At 42.6% G+C, this 15559-nt stretch overlaps 1 protein-coding gene across 1 annotated transcript; it reads right to left on the reverse strand.

Annotated features, from left to right (window-relative positions):
• Positions 1–8359: 8359 nt before the first annotated feature.
• LOC127219846 (olfactory receptor 2W3) lies at positions 8360–9379 on the reverse strand. The gene has a single exon (XM_051181601.1). The coding sequence runs from the start codon at positions 9377–9379 to the stop codon at positions 8360–8362; it is 1020 nt and encodes a 339-aa protein (XP_051037558.1).
• Positions 9380–15559: the final 6180 nt, after the last annotated feature.

Genomic DNA, 15559 nt, shown 5'->3' on the forward strand with positions numbered 1-15559 from the left:
ACGATAGTTCAAGGGGTTGAATAATCCAGGCTTTAGTGTGTTTCAGATATTATAACATCGGGTCCCTGAAAACCATCTTGATGACTGAAGTAGACTCACACTTCTGAAAGTCCCAGTATATTCAAATGTGCTCATATTTCTTTGCATTCCACGGAGAAGAAGTTAGAGTGTGGCCAAGTACCCACTTATTCTCTTCCTGTTGCAACAACGTTTATTCAGGTGCACTGCAGTGAGATCTAATGAAACGAATTTCCTTGTATACTGAGGTGACATCAGTGTGCATTTTGCTCAGGTGGAAAAGGAGAAAGGTGTTGGGGCTTGAGCAGAGTGGTGACTGGAGTTGGGATCCAGAGGAAGCCAATGTGGGTTCAGCCTGCCTCATAGGCAGCTGGCTCCTATGCTCCTAGCCAATACACATGCTTTTACTCTCCTTTTCCTTGATATAACATATGCTATTAATTAGTTTGAACTATTTTCCTCTCTATTTTCTATACAATATTTTATAAAGGTATCTATGGCAGAAATCTTCCAGTTTTCATTGAATGCTAACCAAGAGTTTGGGTAGTGATCCTATGCTGAGGATATTTGTAGACTGTAGAAAGACAATACATAGTTAGAATCTCATCTTAAGTAAGAGAAAACAGGAGAACCCCCCCCCCCACCTCCCTGGGAGCCATGTGGCCAGAGTGGGTGGGACCCAGCCAGCCGCTGGCCGAAGGGGAAGCATCCTAACTCCTGACTGGAGTCTGGAGAAACCCCCCACTCTGTGCCATGCAGTCAAACACAACAACCAGAATCCTATGATGCCAGGTGATTGGGCACCAGGGTGAACTCTTTGTGATAAGGTTGCAAGGCCAAGCATACCACCAGGGTGACCTGGGTGGGACAAGGAGACTTACATGCAGGTCTGGGACTGTCCACTCCCGGCTGGGGGTGGAGGCAGACAAAGCACAGTCCCACCAGATACCTGCAGTGCCAGCCAGAAGGACAACATTGGTGTGGGCAGAGGTATGGTATGGTGGTTCATGGGAGACAGAGAGAGTTAGAAAGGTTCAGGTCCTGCGGACAGGGGCATATCTGAAGAGACAAGAGAGGAAGGGAGTGGGCTGAGAAGGTAATGAAGCTGAACCCTTGACCAGCAGCAACACATGGAAGAGCTTCCCCTGCACTTTGTATGGACAGCACAGCAGAGATCACCCTGTGGATGACAGCACAGCTACCTAGGCCTAGATCCAGTGATACGGCATGACCTACCCCATCATCTACCCAATCTATGATCTTCTGGACCACATGAAGGGACCTGATCTGCAGACTTAGAGCTGCAGGATCTCCAAAATACAGTCCAACAACAGAATATCCAGGAGGAGCCCAAGCCAGTGCCCAGCATTGATAGGGTAATAGGAACTTCCATGACAAGATATTTCAATTTTTTTCCTTTTATTTTATTTTAATGTTTTCCTCTTTCCCTTTTTTCTCTTAAAATTTGTATTATTTTCGGGAAATGCAGGGGTGGAAGGCAGATGGGAAGGGCTGGGGGAAATGAATGGGATCAAGATACATGATATAAAAGACACATAGAATAAATAAAATGTAAAAAATAGAAACAGAAAGCAGCATTGCACATTGTTTGAAGGATTCCCACACCCATCATGTGGAACCCCTAGGGATTGCAGAAGTGGGTTGATAAGGTTACGGAAGAAAGCACTCAGTAACAAAAACATGGGACTGATGATGTGGCCAAGCAGAGTTAAAGGCAAGCATAAGGATCAAAGTTGGCACCTCAGCTCCCAGGTACCAAGCCAGGCATCCCACTCACACCTGTAACCCCAGCTTCTACCAGGACGGGACAGGACGATTACTGGAGCCTATTGGTCTCCGGTATAGCTGAGAAAACATGAGTCCCAGGTTCAGAGAGAGCCTCTGCCTCAGAGGAATAGGTGGAGAGTGATAGAAGAGAAGATGTGACTCCTTCTTCTCCCCCTCTCTCTCTTCCTCTCTCCCTCTCCCTCTCTCTCTCTCTCTCTCTCTCTCTCTCTCTCTGTCTCTCTCTCTCTCTGTGTGTGTGTGTGTGTGCACATAGTCCCACACCTCTCCTCCCCATCATGCTCACATTCACTCATATAGACACATAAACACACAAGTAAATGAGTTATACCTCTGCCAAAGGAATGGCAGACAGCATGGATAACTAACTTGTTTTGTAGTTGAAAATACCTAAAAGTATTTTTTCTTAAATTATCCATCAAAGTACATTTGGTGATGACACACATGTAGTAAGACCCCAAACTCAGAGTCACATGTGTGATAATTTCTTCTCCTCTTGCTGTGATAACATACCCCGACAAAGCAGCCTAAGGGAGGAAGGACATGGTTTGGTTCAAGAAGGATATAGAGCATCAAGGTAGGAAAAACGACAGTAGCAAGAGAAGGTGTCATGCTAACTGGCAGAAGACTGTGCTCAGGAAGCAAAGCAGAACAGGAAGCGGGGCCAAGCTACAAAACCCCAAAGCCCATTCCCAGTGACATGCTTGTTCCAGTGAGGCTCTGGCTCCAGCAGCTGTGGACCAAGTGTTCAAACACATGAGTGTTTGGGGGACATTCCTCATTCACACCTCCACTTTCCGTGCCTGGTTCTTGATGCAAAGTGTATTTTGTTCAGCTTCAAAATGCCCCATTGTCTTTAACAGTTCCCAAATGGTCAAGAAGTCCGGATGCTCTCCTGAGACCCAAGGCAATTTCTTAATTGTAGCCCCTGTAAAATAAAAATAATTATTAAGTCAAATTAATACCTTTCACTATATGATGGCATATAATATATACTCCCCATCTAAAGGAGAGGGATGAAGGGATAGTCAGGAAAGATCAGACAATAACAAGAGCAAAACCCAGCAAGGCAAACACCTAACCCTATAGTTCCATGTCTGGCATGTAGGACTTGGAATCCTCTGAGTTCCAAAAGTTTAGGCTCAGATGCCTGTAGCACATAACCTCTGTCTTGTGCCTACTCCTCACCATGTCCACAGTTATCCTTGGCAGATGTCACACAGTTCTGGCATCTCCAATATCCTGAAATTTTCATAGCAATCTAGGTTTCACCTTCACAGCTCCATGTATGCGGGGACTTTGACCATGCCACACACTTGCCTGACCTCAGCTGCTTTCCATGCCCTCCTCCAATGTTTCATCTTTCATGCCTTCAAATCCAGTTCCATGTGGAGAACTCTGTAAAGAATTGCTGTTAGCGATCTACATGACCCCAACTGGATGGCATTCCCCTACACATGGAATTGGGGTGGGGGGACGGGAGGGGAGGGTCTTTAGAGTGCGTGTGAGAGGGCAGAGAGGGTAAAAGGGAGGGAAGAAGGGAGATAGGGTTGGGGGGAGGGAGGGAGGGAGGGAGGGAGGGAGGGAGGGAGAGGGAACTGGGATCGACATGTAAAACAATAAATTAAATTAAAAAAATGCTTTGACTCCAAAATTTAAGTTCAAGGACAAGTTACTGGGAAAAAGGATTTCTATTTTTGTTTCCACAGAAAATGAAAAGATGTGGATTCCTTCCAGACTAATGAGGTTTAATCACGCCAGACCGCCTGAAACAGAGTACAAGGTGATCCTACATTCAAAACAGCTGGACAAAACAGCCCTACAGACTACAGCCAGGATATCTGAATCTTCTTCGAATCCCCCCAAGACAGCGCCCCTTACCAGCAGGAAGTAGCTTGGAAAGAACGACGCCCAAATTCCCAAATATTGTGTATAAATGTTTGTTTTCATTTAATTGGACTTTGTTATATAAAATTAAATAAAAAAAAAAACCTAAAAAAAAAAAAAAAAAAAAAGAATTGCTGCTAGCTTGGCACAGGGCCTGTCTGCACCATCTCCTACCTGACCAGGGCTGAATCAGTACTGGCCCTGGAGAAACATCCCCTGGGTGGTTGCTTTTAAGGAGCTAGAACTCAATTCAGGCTTTCTCTTTTCATGTAAATGTGCTTCTTTACAACTTGGAGCCTTTCATGAATAAGGTTTTGCCATCAAGATACTTTTTCTGTTGTCAACGTGTCATGCATCTTTAATGTCACTAACCTATTTAATAGTCACAGCAGCTTCCCTTTGTATACACAGTCTAAACTTTAAGCTGGCACTCACACCTTTCCTCTGTCAAACCAATTAGTCAAGTATTCCTAAATTTAATCTCATTCTAATCAGACCCAGAAAAACAAACATGATATGTAGATTAATAAGTGAAAAGTGTGCTTCATTAACCTTAAAATGAATACCTTGTACAACATAACAGCCAAGCCTTTTCTTGAATATTTCTGTGGCTTAAACATTCTTATATGGAGTGTTATTTATGGTATCTCTTACCTTTTAGTCCTGGATTTTATGGCCTCATCCACTTCAGTGGAGAGTTTAACCTGATTAACTAATGACCTATTGATCTACTACCTTATAATCATAGTGCTACCACGACCAAGCTTTTGATGTTCTGATTTATGCAAATTTCACTCTGCAAATTTAGCCTTAGAAAGTCTTTTTCACTCCCTTTTCTTGTTTTATATTTTTTCTTAATTTTACTAATTCTTTCTCTTGTGTATTTAAATTAAAATTCCAAATTCAGCCAATAACTAAGGTGTATTATTTATGTGTGTAGATAGTCATCCGTGTCATGATTTCTATACTAAGTGATGAATGGTCTTGTCCAGAAAAACCATTAGCTACACATGAAGTTCCCAAGTGTAGCTGGCTTATGGGGCAATAAAAATAATTGCAACACCCTATTTGCCACGAATTACCAGATTCATCTAATTTTATTTTTGTAGGTGTATGATATGTTCTAGTAGTTGTATCACTTTCCTGGTTACAATTTATTTGCTATTTTATTGTATGTGTATGAGTATTTTGTTTACATGTGTTTCCATGTACCATGTACATGTCTGGTGCCAGAAGAAGTCAGAAGAGGGTGTCAGATCCCCTGGATTCTACAGATGGTTATGAACTGCCAAGTGGGTGCTGGGAATTGAACTTGGGTCCTCTAGAACAGCAACCAGTGCTCTTAACTGCTGAACATCTCTACTTAAACACTCCTGATAGCTTTAAAATTTCCTGACTATTGTTTGTTTGTTTGTTTTTATGTTTGTTTTTACAAGAAAGGAAATTTCTGCTTAGCCCTCCCTGTTCTGGACCTCAATCTGTAGGCCAGGCTGGCCTTAGATACTTAGATCTACCTGCCTCTGCCTCCTAAGTCCTGGGAGTAAAGGCGTGTATCATCAGTGCCCATCTATCATGAGAATTAATATATGGCAAGTAAATGCTATTTACAAGAATAACTTTTTCCTTAGGAGGTGAGAACATAGCACAGAACCACCAGATGACATCACTTCCTGAAATATAATAATTGTCATAAGAACTGAGCCTTCTCTTTTTTTTAAGTTCACAATTATTATTTGCAGTACTAGATACTGTATTTATCTAGGCATGGTGACATATACCTGTAATCTCAGCATTTGGGAGGTGAAAGTGGGAAGATCAGAAATTCAAGTCCATTCTCCACGACCCAAAACAAATGAACATATAATCAAATAAACACCAAACCAAACAAAATAAGATATTTATGAGTTTGATTATTTTAAGCCAAATACAAATATAACTTGCTGTCTTATAGCATGGACTGGAATCAGCTGTTGTATTTCTGGTTTGTTTCTCCATTATGGTGTCAGGAGTAAAAATGTGTGTACCTTTAAAACATATTTTTTAAAGTGCATATGTATGTCTGTGGTTCACTTTTGTGTCTCATACCTGCCAAGGCCAGAAATGGACATTAGATTCCTCTTCTTAGATGCCCTTTGACCGGAGTTACAGATCATTGTGAGCCACCATAATGGGTGCTGGGAATCAAACCCAGGTCCCCTGCAAAAGCAGTGAGTGTTCTTAACCGCTGAGATAGTCTTTTTCCCTCTTATTAAATCTGAGACAGGTCTCATGCATCCTGTGCTGGTCTTGAACTGATTATGAAGCCAGTGTTGACCCTGGCCTCCACCTCTCTGGGTGATAGAATGACAGCATTTGTTACCACACTTGGCCTGTGCATGCCAGGGAAGCACTCTAGTAACACCTGGCTTCTGCATGTACCTTTACCACAAACATCTGACTGCTCTAGGAATTTGAATTCCCTGCCACATCATTTGCACACTACACTAACACAATCTTTTTATAGTTGGTAAATAGAGATAGGTTTTTGTATTCAGCCATATGCATCTTTAATCTCAGGCCCAGAAGGACTTTATTGTTCATACCTCCACAGAGAAATTCGCAAAGTGTTTGGAATATTGGTTGAAGTTGCTTTACATTTGTTTGTGCGGTGGAATATTTGTTTAATGATGCAAAGATGTGTTGCATTCTTTTGTGTTGCATTTGTTTAACTCAGTGAAGCTGTGTTACTTTGCCTGTCTAAAACACCTGATTGGTCTAAGAAAGAGCTGAATAGGCAATAGCAAGGCAGGAGAGAGAAATAGGCTGGTCTGCCATGCTGAGAGAATAAGTAGAAGAGAAGAGGCTAAGAGCAAGAGAAGGAGAGGGGGATGCAAGGGGCCAACCACCCTTCAATACAGCCAGCCACAGAGTAAGAAAGAATGAAAGAGATACAGAATAAAGAAAGGTAAAGCCCAGAGGTAAAAGGTAGACGGGATAATTTAAATTAAGAAAGACTGGCTAGAAACAAGCCAAGCTAAGGACGGGGATATTCATAAATCTATGTGTATTCATTTGGGAGCTGGGTGGTGGGCCCCCAAAGAGCAGAGAGTAAAAGACAGAAAAGAAAAGGAAAGAGAAAGAAAATGTAACTACAGCAAAGCCTGTGGAAGTTTCATTTTGCATGCATCTCACCAAATGCTGAAAGGACAGAGAACAGTAGCTAAAAAGAAGTAAAAAAACAAAAGCAAAAAGAAAAATTTTTCTCCCAGTGAAGATATGTTGGACTTCATGTTCTCTCTTCAAACCCCCAATCTACTCCATGATTTTATATCTCCCCACACTTCAGCTAGTGACCAGTCCCTTCAAATGGAGAAAAAAAAGCAGCAGCAAGAAAGCCAGGCACAATCTCCACAAATGCAAACACTCACCCACATCTCTTACATTATTTTCTCTGTGCCTTAAGTGTTTGTATGGTATATATTGCATATTGAGCATATTCCCCTCATAGGCCCCTGCTCTCCCTTTTCTGGCTAACCTATGCCCTTGTGCCTTTGGCCTGTAGCATGGTACCCACTCACAGAAGGAACAACTCTGGAAAACTGTGATGCACATTATAGGACTTAGTTTTCTTTCTAATGTCTGCATCTGTACTCAGAGATCCCACTCTCTAGCCCTGCACACAGGCCCTCCTGAGCAGCAGCGGTTGCTGCCCTCTCTCATGGTTTTCTTTTTCTCCTGACCTTTAAAGCATCCAGGCTCACTCTGACATGAAGAAACATGAACTTCCCTGGTTCAAGAAAGATGTATTGGGACTTTCTTTTTATCACACAGATAAAATGCCACCTCAAAGCTGTCCCCTGGATGTCCCTGTCAAGCCTTCCCTATCCCATGCATGTCTCTTTATTTGTCATGTATTCTTGAACAACAGTTTTATCCCTGATACTCATAGTCACCAGCACACACAAGCAGCAGGTCCATCTTACAGATTCAGTGTCTACAGGTTTAATCAGATGTTTGATCCTTCATTGGAAATACTTTCTGAAACAAGACTTGACAATTAAAGTGCTTGGGGCCATTTGTGATGATCTGAGATCAGTCCCCAGGACCCATACAGTTGTATAGTTGAAGGAAAGAGCCAGCTCCCACTCAAGCTGTCTTCTGACCTCCACACGTGAGCCACGGCATGTACGCCCCCACTAAATAAGTAATTGCAATTAAAAAGAAATAAAGGTCCTTCACTAATGCTGTTGCATGAGGAAGTGGTTGTGAAAGTATAATAGGCACATCATGATAAGGAAAGATCTTGCGGGAGAGCAATAAAGGCTGGGTGAAATTCTTGCTCATGTTGACAGTCACTTGTCAGGATTTATGCATCTCAGAATGGATATGGTGGGATGTGAAGGCTAAACACTCAGAAAGTCTGTTAAGGAAATTCTATTTCTCTCAGTCAGTTACTCATTCTCCCTCCCAGACTGACATTAGAACATGGCATGGTCCTCATTCTTAGCCTTCCTCAGCAGTACATGTTGGCATTTGAGCATTAGGAATGGTCAGCAAGTCTGACATCAATACATACTGTTTTAGAACATTAGAGATCACATATTCCTTCACAATTCACACATAAGAAAACAAAATGGGCCAAAAGTCTGTAGCGAATGCTGCTTTCAGTTCAGACAGATGCTAGTGGTATTGCACATGGTTGTAAGGTTTTAACATCTTGGGAGTTCCAAAGTTCTTTGATTATAATTTTTATCTTAAACCTACATTTCCCCCAAATCAGCCTCCTGAGCGCCCCCTTCACCTCCTTGTTCCTGAGCGTGTAGATCAGAGGGTTGAGGAGAGGGGTGACCATGTTGTAGAAGAGGGCGAGGAACTTGCCCTGGTCTTTCGAGGAACTCATTCCTGGCTGTATGTACATGTAGCTGATGTTTCCATAGAAAAGGGAAACCACAGTGAGGTGCGAGCCGTAGGTGTTGAAGACTTTGTGCCTTCCTGAGGATGACGGCATACTTAACACGGCCATCACTATGTAGAAATAAGAAACCAAGATAAACACCAGAGGGGACAGCATAATGCCTATTGCCAGGATGAAGGCAATGCCTTCAATGATAGCTGTGTTGGTGCAGGCCATCCTGATAAGGGCTGGCATCTCGCAGAGGAAGTGGTTCACCTTTTGGTACCCACAGCAAAGTAACCACAGGATCATTGGGGACACAATCAAAGAGTTGGCCACACCACAGCCCCAGGCCACTGAGACCAGGCCCACGCAGAGCTTGGGGCTCATAACCACCATGTAGTGCAGGGGTTTACAGACGGCCACAAAGCGGTCATAGGCCATGACAGCCAGCAGCAGGCACTCCACACCCCCCAGGCCCAGGAATAGGACCAGCTGCAGAGCACAGCCCACATAGCTGATGGTCTTGTCCTGCCCGCTGAGGTTGTAGAGCAGCTGTGGGATGGAGCTGCTGGTGAAGCTGAGGTCCAAGAAGGACAGGTGTGTGAGGAAGAAGTACATGGGGGTGTGCAGGTGCGGGTCCAGCCTGGACACCAGGATGATGGTGCTGTTGCCCAGCAGGGTCAGGAGGTAGGCGGGCAGGATGACTGCGAAGAGGACCCTCTCCAGCTGGGGCTGGTCAGAGAAACCTAGAAGGATGAAATGGCTGAAGGTGCTGTCATTGGCTGTCCCCATCTCTACTGCGCCTAAGAAAAATGTGAAATAATTATATACGCATACATACATACATACATACATGTGTGTGTGCTTATAGATAGATATACAGAGAGATAAATTAGTATTACTAATGATACTTAAAATTTCTATGAAAACTTTTCATCCATGTATAGTTTACTGTGTTACTTATAATAGTGGATAAAATACTTCCAACTTGACGATCAGAAATCCTGTCAAAAAGCAACAAAAAATCCGAAAATATTTTTTTTCAAGACAGGGTCTCTCTGTGTAACAGCCATGGCCATCCTGGAATTAGCTCTGTACACCAGACTGCCTTCAAACTTAGAGATCTGCCTGCCTCTGTCTCCTGAGTGCTGGGATTAAGACCTACACCACTACTGCCCCGCATTTTAAATGAACAAAACTTTTGCCCAAAGATTCTGCATATTTTTTGAGACAAAGTCTCACTCCATAGCCCAAGTTGTTCAGGAATACAGTATGTAGTCAAGGTTGCTTCAAGCTCATGGCAAATTATGTGCCCCAGCCACATCTTTTGAAAATGAAAATACATTTCAAAATTTGAGGAAATAATTTTGCTTTTAATTCTTTGGAACAAGGTATCACTATCACTAAAGAAACTTCATTTTATTCCAGGCATCTATCTTGGTACTCACTAGCCATTTGTCTCTGACTCCAATCCTTGGAAGATAAATTCCCAGGAACCCTGACTCAGTGACCCCCACCCAAAAATGTTCATCTATGGCTATCTAACTTGTTAAGATATGACTAACTGGTTTTTTGTTTTTTGTTTTTTTTTTTCTTCTGTAACTTTCTTAAACAGATATATTGGAGGTCTTCTAGTGGCTTTTTCCCATTCAAAAGTCCTTCTCTTAGCCTACTTCTATGGCAATCTCAAGTTTGACTCAGACATTGTTCATCCCACGTAGTTGATCAATACATATTTTAATTGCAGTTGGATTGATCCTATGTTCTTTTCCGGGGTGGGTTGTCACAAACTCTATAACATTATGTAGCTGAGTTTTGCCTAAAAGTTAGGATTCTCCAGCTTCAGCCTCTTGAGTACTGGGATTGCAACCATCTGTCTCTCCGGCTAGCTTCAAGGGTATTTTTTTTAAAACACTAGAAAATCCTACATGTTTCCTGTAAGTCCTGTATCCTCTGACCCAGGCTCTATGTAAACACGTCAAACTGGTTGCTTTGCCATTTGTCCTAGTACCACATTTGCTTGTGAGCAAAGCTGGTTAAAATGATTGGTGACTTTGGGCAGTCACAGAATTTTCAGAAAAGTTAGCTTCTCCACTGTCTCCTCTTAGACTTGAGAGAGCATACATTAGATTCTCTATATTTTTTTTCTTTATTTTTATTTTGTATGCTTGGGTGGTTTTCCTGCATGTATATCTATGCACTGTGTGTGTACTGTGCCCTAGGAGGCCAGAAGAGGACATGAGATCCCCTGGAACTGGAGTTGTGGGCCTCCACATGAATGCTGGGAACTAAACCTAGGTCCTTGTAACAACTGAATTATGTCTCTAGCACCATCACTCCCTTCTGAGGCATGGTCTCATGTCCCCAAAGCTGGATTTCACCTTAATTATGTAGTACAGGATGATCTTGAACTTCTTTCTGATCCTCTTGTCTCTACCTCCTGAGTGTTGGGATTACAGGTATGAGCCACCATGCCCATTTTACCCACAATCTGTAATCCACACCAAATGGGAATTTATCTACCTGTTTAATTCTACCACAGGTTGTATAAACTTTCAGCCACCCTCCACATTTGGTCTTTGATGGATTTGCTTCTAAGGGTTTATCCTACACCTGGAGTTTTGCATGTGGTATTCAGTGTCTTGTGAATCTCTCTTCTTAAATTAGATCATGGTTAGGATCATCCCCTGATGATGGGCACTTGATGTGTGATCAAGAAGAAACCTTCATTCTGTATTACTTAACATTTTTTAATTAACTAACATAATTAATTAACAGTAATTAACAAGATGATGACTGGCCTCTAAAGGACCAACAAGAAGGATGTTCCTCCAGTACTTAATTAAAACAAAATATTTTAATCCTTGTAGGCCCTGCATGGACCCCCAAGGCACCTTGAGCAAGCCTGAAGCCATTGGCTGGAACATCTTGCCCCAGAGTTGTTACTGGTACTCTGGCCTGATTTGCTAACACACATCTGCTGAGGAGGAACTAAGCCGGAGAACCTGCACACTTGACTCTTGTTTTCCACTGTGCTGTAAGTCAGTATATAGGCCCACTCCTCCCCCTCAATAAATGGCATTCGGCATTCCAGCATTCCAGTTGCACCAATGACCCTCTGCCTTGTCTTTTATTTAAATCTCTAGGCCTTTGCCTGATTAGTGGAACAGACTATGGCTTGGGCACTACAGATCCTTCTTTAAAGGATCACAGATTTGAACGATATCTGTTTATGCCATAAGTATATCAATAAAGCTCCTCCCATCAGAGTTCCCTCCTCCAGCCTTGGAGCAGGGGCAGGAGCAGGAGAAGCTGTGCAGGTAGGCCCGCTAAACCAGCAAACCAAGAAATCTCACCAGAGGAAGAGTACTGAAATTTGGTACAAGTTAGGTAAAACATCGATATATAAACTAATGGCAGCCATTGAGAAAAGCAAGCACTTGGCCATATACCCTTCCATTTTTCTATGTGGTAAGGGGATGATAGAGTGAGGTCTTGGCCAAACAAGGGGAAATGCTTCTTTATGCTTAATTTCTTTCTTACTGCTGCCAGGTTTGATTGTTTGTTTTCCTTACGGGAACCAATTTGGCTTTCTCCTGCTTTCCATTGGAAGCAAACCTTACCCATCAACCACTCTTTCTTAAGAGTCAACCTCTTTCCCAGGTAGTAGTCAATGTAATTCCAGTCAACAGAACACACCGAAGTCTCACAGAGCGTAAGGAGCTCAATTGATTGTCTCAATTAACTAAGGAGTCAGTGTTTTCTGAAATGTAAAGCTTTATCTAGACCAAAGTTTTAGGCGAACTTCATATGACTAATATTAAACATGAAAGCCTACGAAACAAAAAAATTTTCATGTTAACAGAGAAGGCAGCATAGAAAATGACAGAGAGCAAGGCTGGCAATTTACACTAAGCCAGTGTCCTGTGTCACCAGTGTCTCTGTTGACTCAGTCTGCTCCTGACAGGGGATGCAAGGCATGGAAAGAGAATAAAAGGATGCTCTGCAACAGCTATTTCCCAGCATCCCTTGAGTCATGAATACCAACCTTGTCAGCTTCCTCTGAGACAAACAGCACGGCTGACTGTGGGTACCCCCTTTACAAATGCCTTGTTCAGTGGTTGAAATGTCCTGAGGACTTAGACAATGGGTGCTTCCTCTGTCCAGAGCAGTGGTTCTCAATCTTCCTAATGCTGTGTCCCTTTAATACAGTGTCTCATGTTGTGGTGACCCCCAACCATTCATTATTTTATTGCTACTTCATAGCTGTAATTTTACTACTTTTATGAATTGTAAAATAAACATCTGGAATACAGGACATCTGACATGTTACCCCCAAAGGGCTCACTATCCACAGGTTCTAGACCACTACCACTGGTCTAGTCTTAGGAAGAGAATCTCCCCCCTCCCAGGAAAAAAATCCTGATTTTCTTTTTTTTATTTTACTTTATTATTATTTTTTAATTTTACATGTTGATCTCAGTTCCCTCTCCCTCCCTCCTTCTTATCCTCTCTTCCCCATCACATGCACCCTGACCACCTTCCCCTCCCACCCCCTACCCCCATTCCACATGTAGGGCTATGCCATCCAGGTGGAGTCATGTAATTCTGTCAAGTCATTTGAAGAAGGGACTAGGACTTCTCTCCTGTCTCTAGGTTAAGGGAGTATCCCTTCATGGGAGGCTGAGAAAGAAATCAGAGAAACATCACCCTTTACAATAGCCACAAACAGCATAAAGTATCTTGGGGTAATGCTTGCCAAACAAGTGAAGACCTTTATAATAAGAACTTTGTGGATTTAAAGAAAGAAATTAAAGAAGATATCAGAAAATGGAAAGATCTCCCATACTCTCGGCTAGGTAGGATAACAGAGTAAAAATGGCAATCTTGCCAAAAGCAATCTACAGATTCAATGCAATCCCCCATTAAAATCCCAGCACCATTCTTCACTGACTTGTAAGAATAATAATCAACTTTATAAGGAAAAACAAAAGACCCAGGATAGCCAAAACAACCCTATACAATAAAAGAACTTCAGGAGGCATTACCATCCCTGACTTTAAGCTCTACTACAGAGCTATAATTCTGAAAACAGCCTGGTATTGGCACAAAAATAGACAGGTAGACCAATGGAATCAAATTGAAAATCCTGATATTGACCCACACACCTATGAACATCTGATTTTCAACAAAACAGCTAAAAGAATACAATGGGGGGGGGAGGAAAGCCTCTTCAACAAATGGTGCTGGCACAATTGGATTATGGTGTGTAAAAGATTGCAGATAGATCTATGTCTATTGCTATGCACAAAATTCAAGTCCAAATGGATCAAAGACCTCAACATAAATCCAGCCACAATGAACCTCTTAGAAGAGAAAGTAGGAGGTACCCTTGAACAAATTGGTATAAGAGACCACTTCCTGAACATAACTCCAGTAGCACAGACACTGAGATCAACAATTAATAAATGGGACATCCTCAAACTTAGAAGCTTCTGTAAGGCAAAGGACACAGTGGACAAGACCAAACGGCAGCCCACCGATTGGGAAAAGATTTTCACCAATCCTACATCTGACAGAGGGCTGATATCCAAAATATACAAAGAAATCAAAGAAACTAGCCAACAAAAGACCAAATAATCCTATTAAAAATGGGGTACAGAACTGAAGAAAGAATTCTCAATAGAGAATATTGTCAAGTTGACGTTTGTGTCTGAACAGGACAGGAGACTTCCCTGCAGCGGGCCACTTGCTCTGGGATTCCTGCCTGCTGTCCTCTTGCTCTTCCATCCACCCTGAAGCTGATAAACTGAGAGTGGTTCTTTTAATGTCATAAAGCAGAAAGACACCGAAGGGACAGGGGCAGATTCCCCAGAGCTTTTCCTATTTATACCCAGGGATCCATAACTTTCCTGTGGAGGGTCATGAGGAGAAAGGCACCACAACCATGGTTTCTCCAGTGAGACCGAGGAGACAGTGCAGAGGTGGGGTGGGGTGGGGGTTCAAATTCCCCATGGATCATTTGAGTGTCATCTGGGAGGTACAGAGACAGAAACCATGAGAGCCAATTAGTGTCCTTCTAGTCTTTGTATAGCCATGCCTTTCTCCCTGCCTGGGGAAGAGCAGGAGGAAGATAGAGTTCTTCCTTCTTGCTAAGAAAATAAATTTATAGGTTCCTTACTCAAAGACACAAGATTGTCAGTGATTCCTGCAAATACAGAGTCCTTTTTCCTAAGCAGCACTTTGTCATCTCAAGTCCATGAAAGGTCACCGTCCCATACTGGAGTTCCATGCGCTTCATCCCGATTTTTCTGCTTCGAGACTCACCCACTAAGTGTCTTATGGAAGAGCAATGGGAACCTTAGCGGGTGTTTGTTTTGGACCTGGAATGATTGGTCCATACATTAGCACTTTAATACATTCATATCTTAACTTTGAAAGTTCCCTGGATGAATTCAAGTGAGAAAACTAGTCTTTGTTTAGTAACTTGTTAATGCAGACATAGCTTAACCTTTACCCAAGTTTAATAGTTTGACTGCGTTGACCATCCTACTAACTTCATGAAAATAGGGTCTTATGTTGGACAGAAAGATGAGTGAAAACCTTCAGTTTATTGGCCCTGTGCTTGTAAACTAAGACATTTGTTGTTTCCTCCTGGTATGACAGACAGAGGTGGGGCCCACAGGAAGCAAAGCACACTAATTATCTGATACAGTCAGGGAAGAAAACAGTTTAATGAGTGCTGGGGCTAAGAGTTTTTCCCCTGGAGATTGGAGCAAATTTACAGCTCAAACTTTGCAGTGCTCATTCTCTCTCTGAAGGATGATCTCACCTCCAAACAGGTCCAAAGCATTCTACTACCACCACCATCACCACCATCACCATCACCACCCCACCACCACCATCGCCACCATCATCACTACCACCACACTACCCTACCACACCCAGTCAGGTCTCTGCAGACTGGGTTTT

This window comes from Phodopus roborovskii, unplaced genomic scaffold, assembly GCF_943737965.1.
Source record: "Phodopus roborovskii unplaced genomic scaffold, PHOROB, whole genome shotgun sequence".
In the NCBI taxonomy this organism is placed as follows: domain Eukaryota; kingdom Metazoa; phylum Chordata; class Mammalia; order Rodentia; family Cricetidae; genus Phodopus; species Phodopus roborovskii.

Excerpts from the sequence above, each read along its gene's own strand:
- LOC127219846 (XM_051181601.1), bottom strand. The coding sequence starts at position 9,379 with ATGGGGACAGCCAATGACAGCACCTTCAGCCATTTCATCCTTCTAGGT.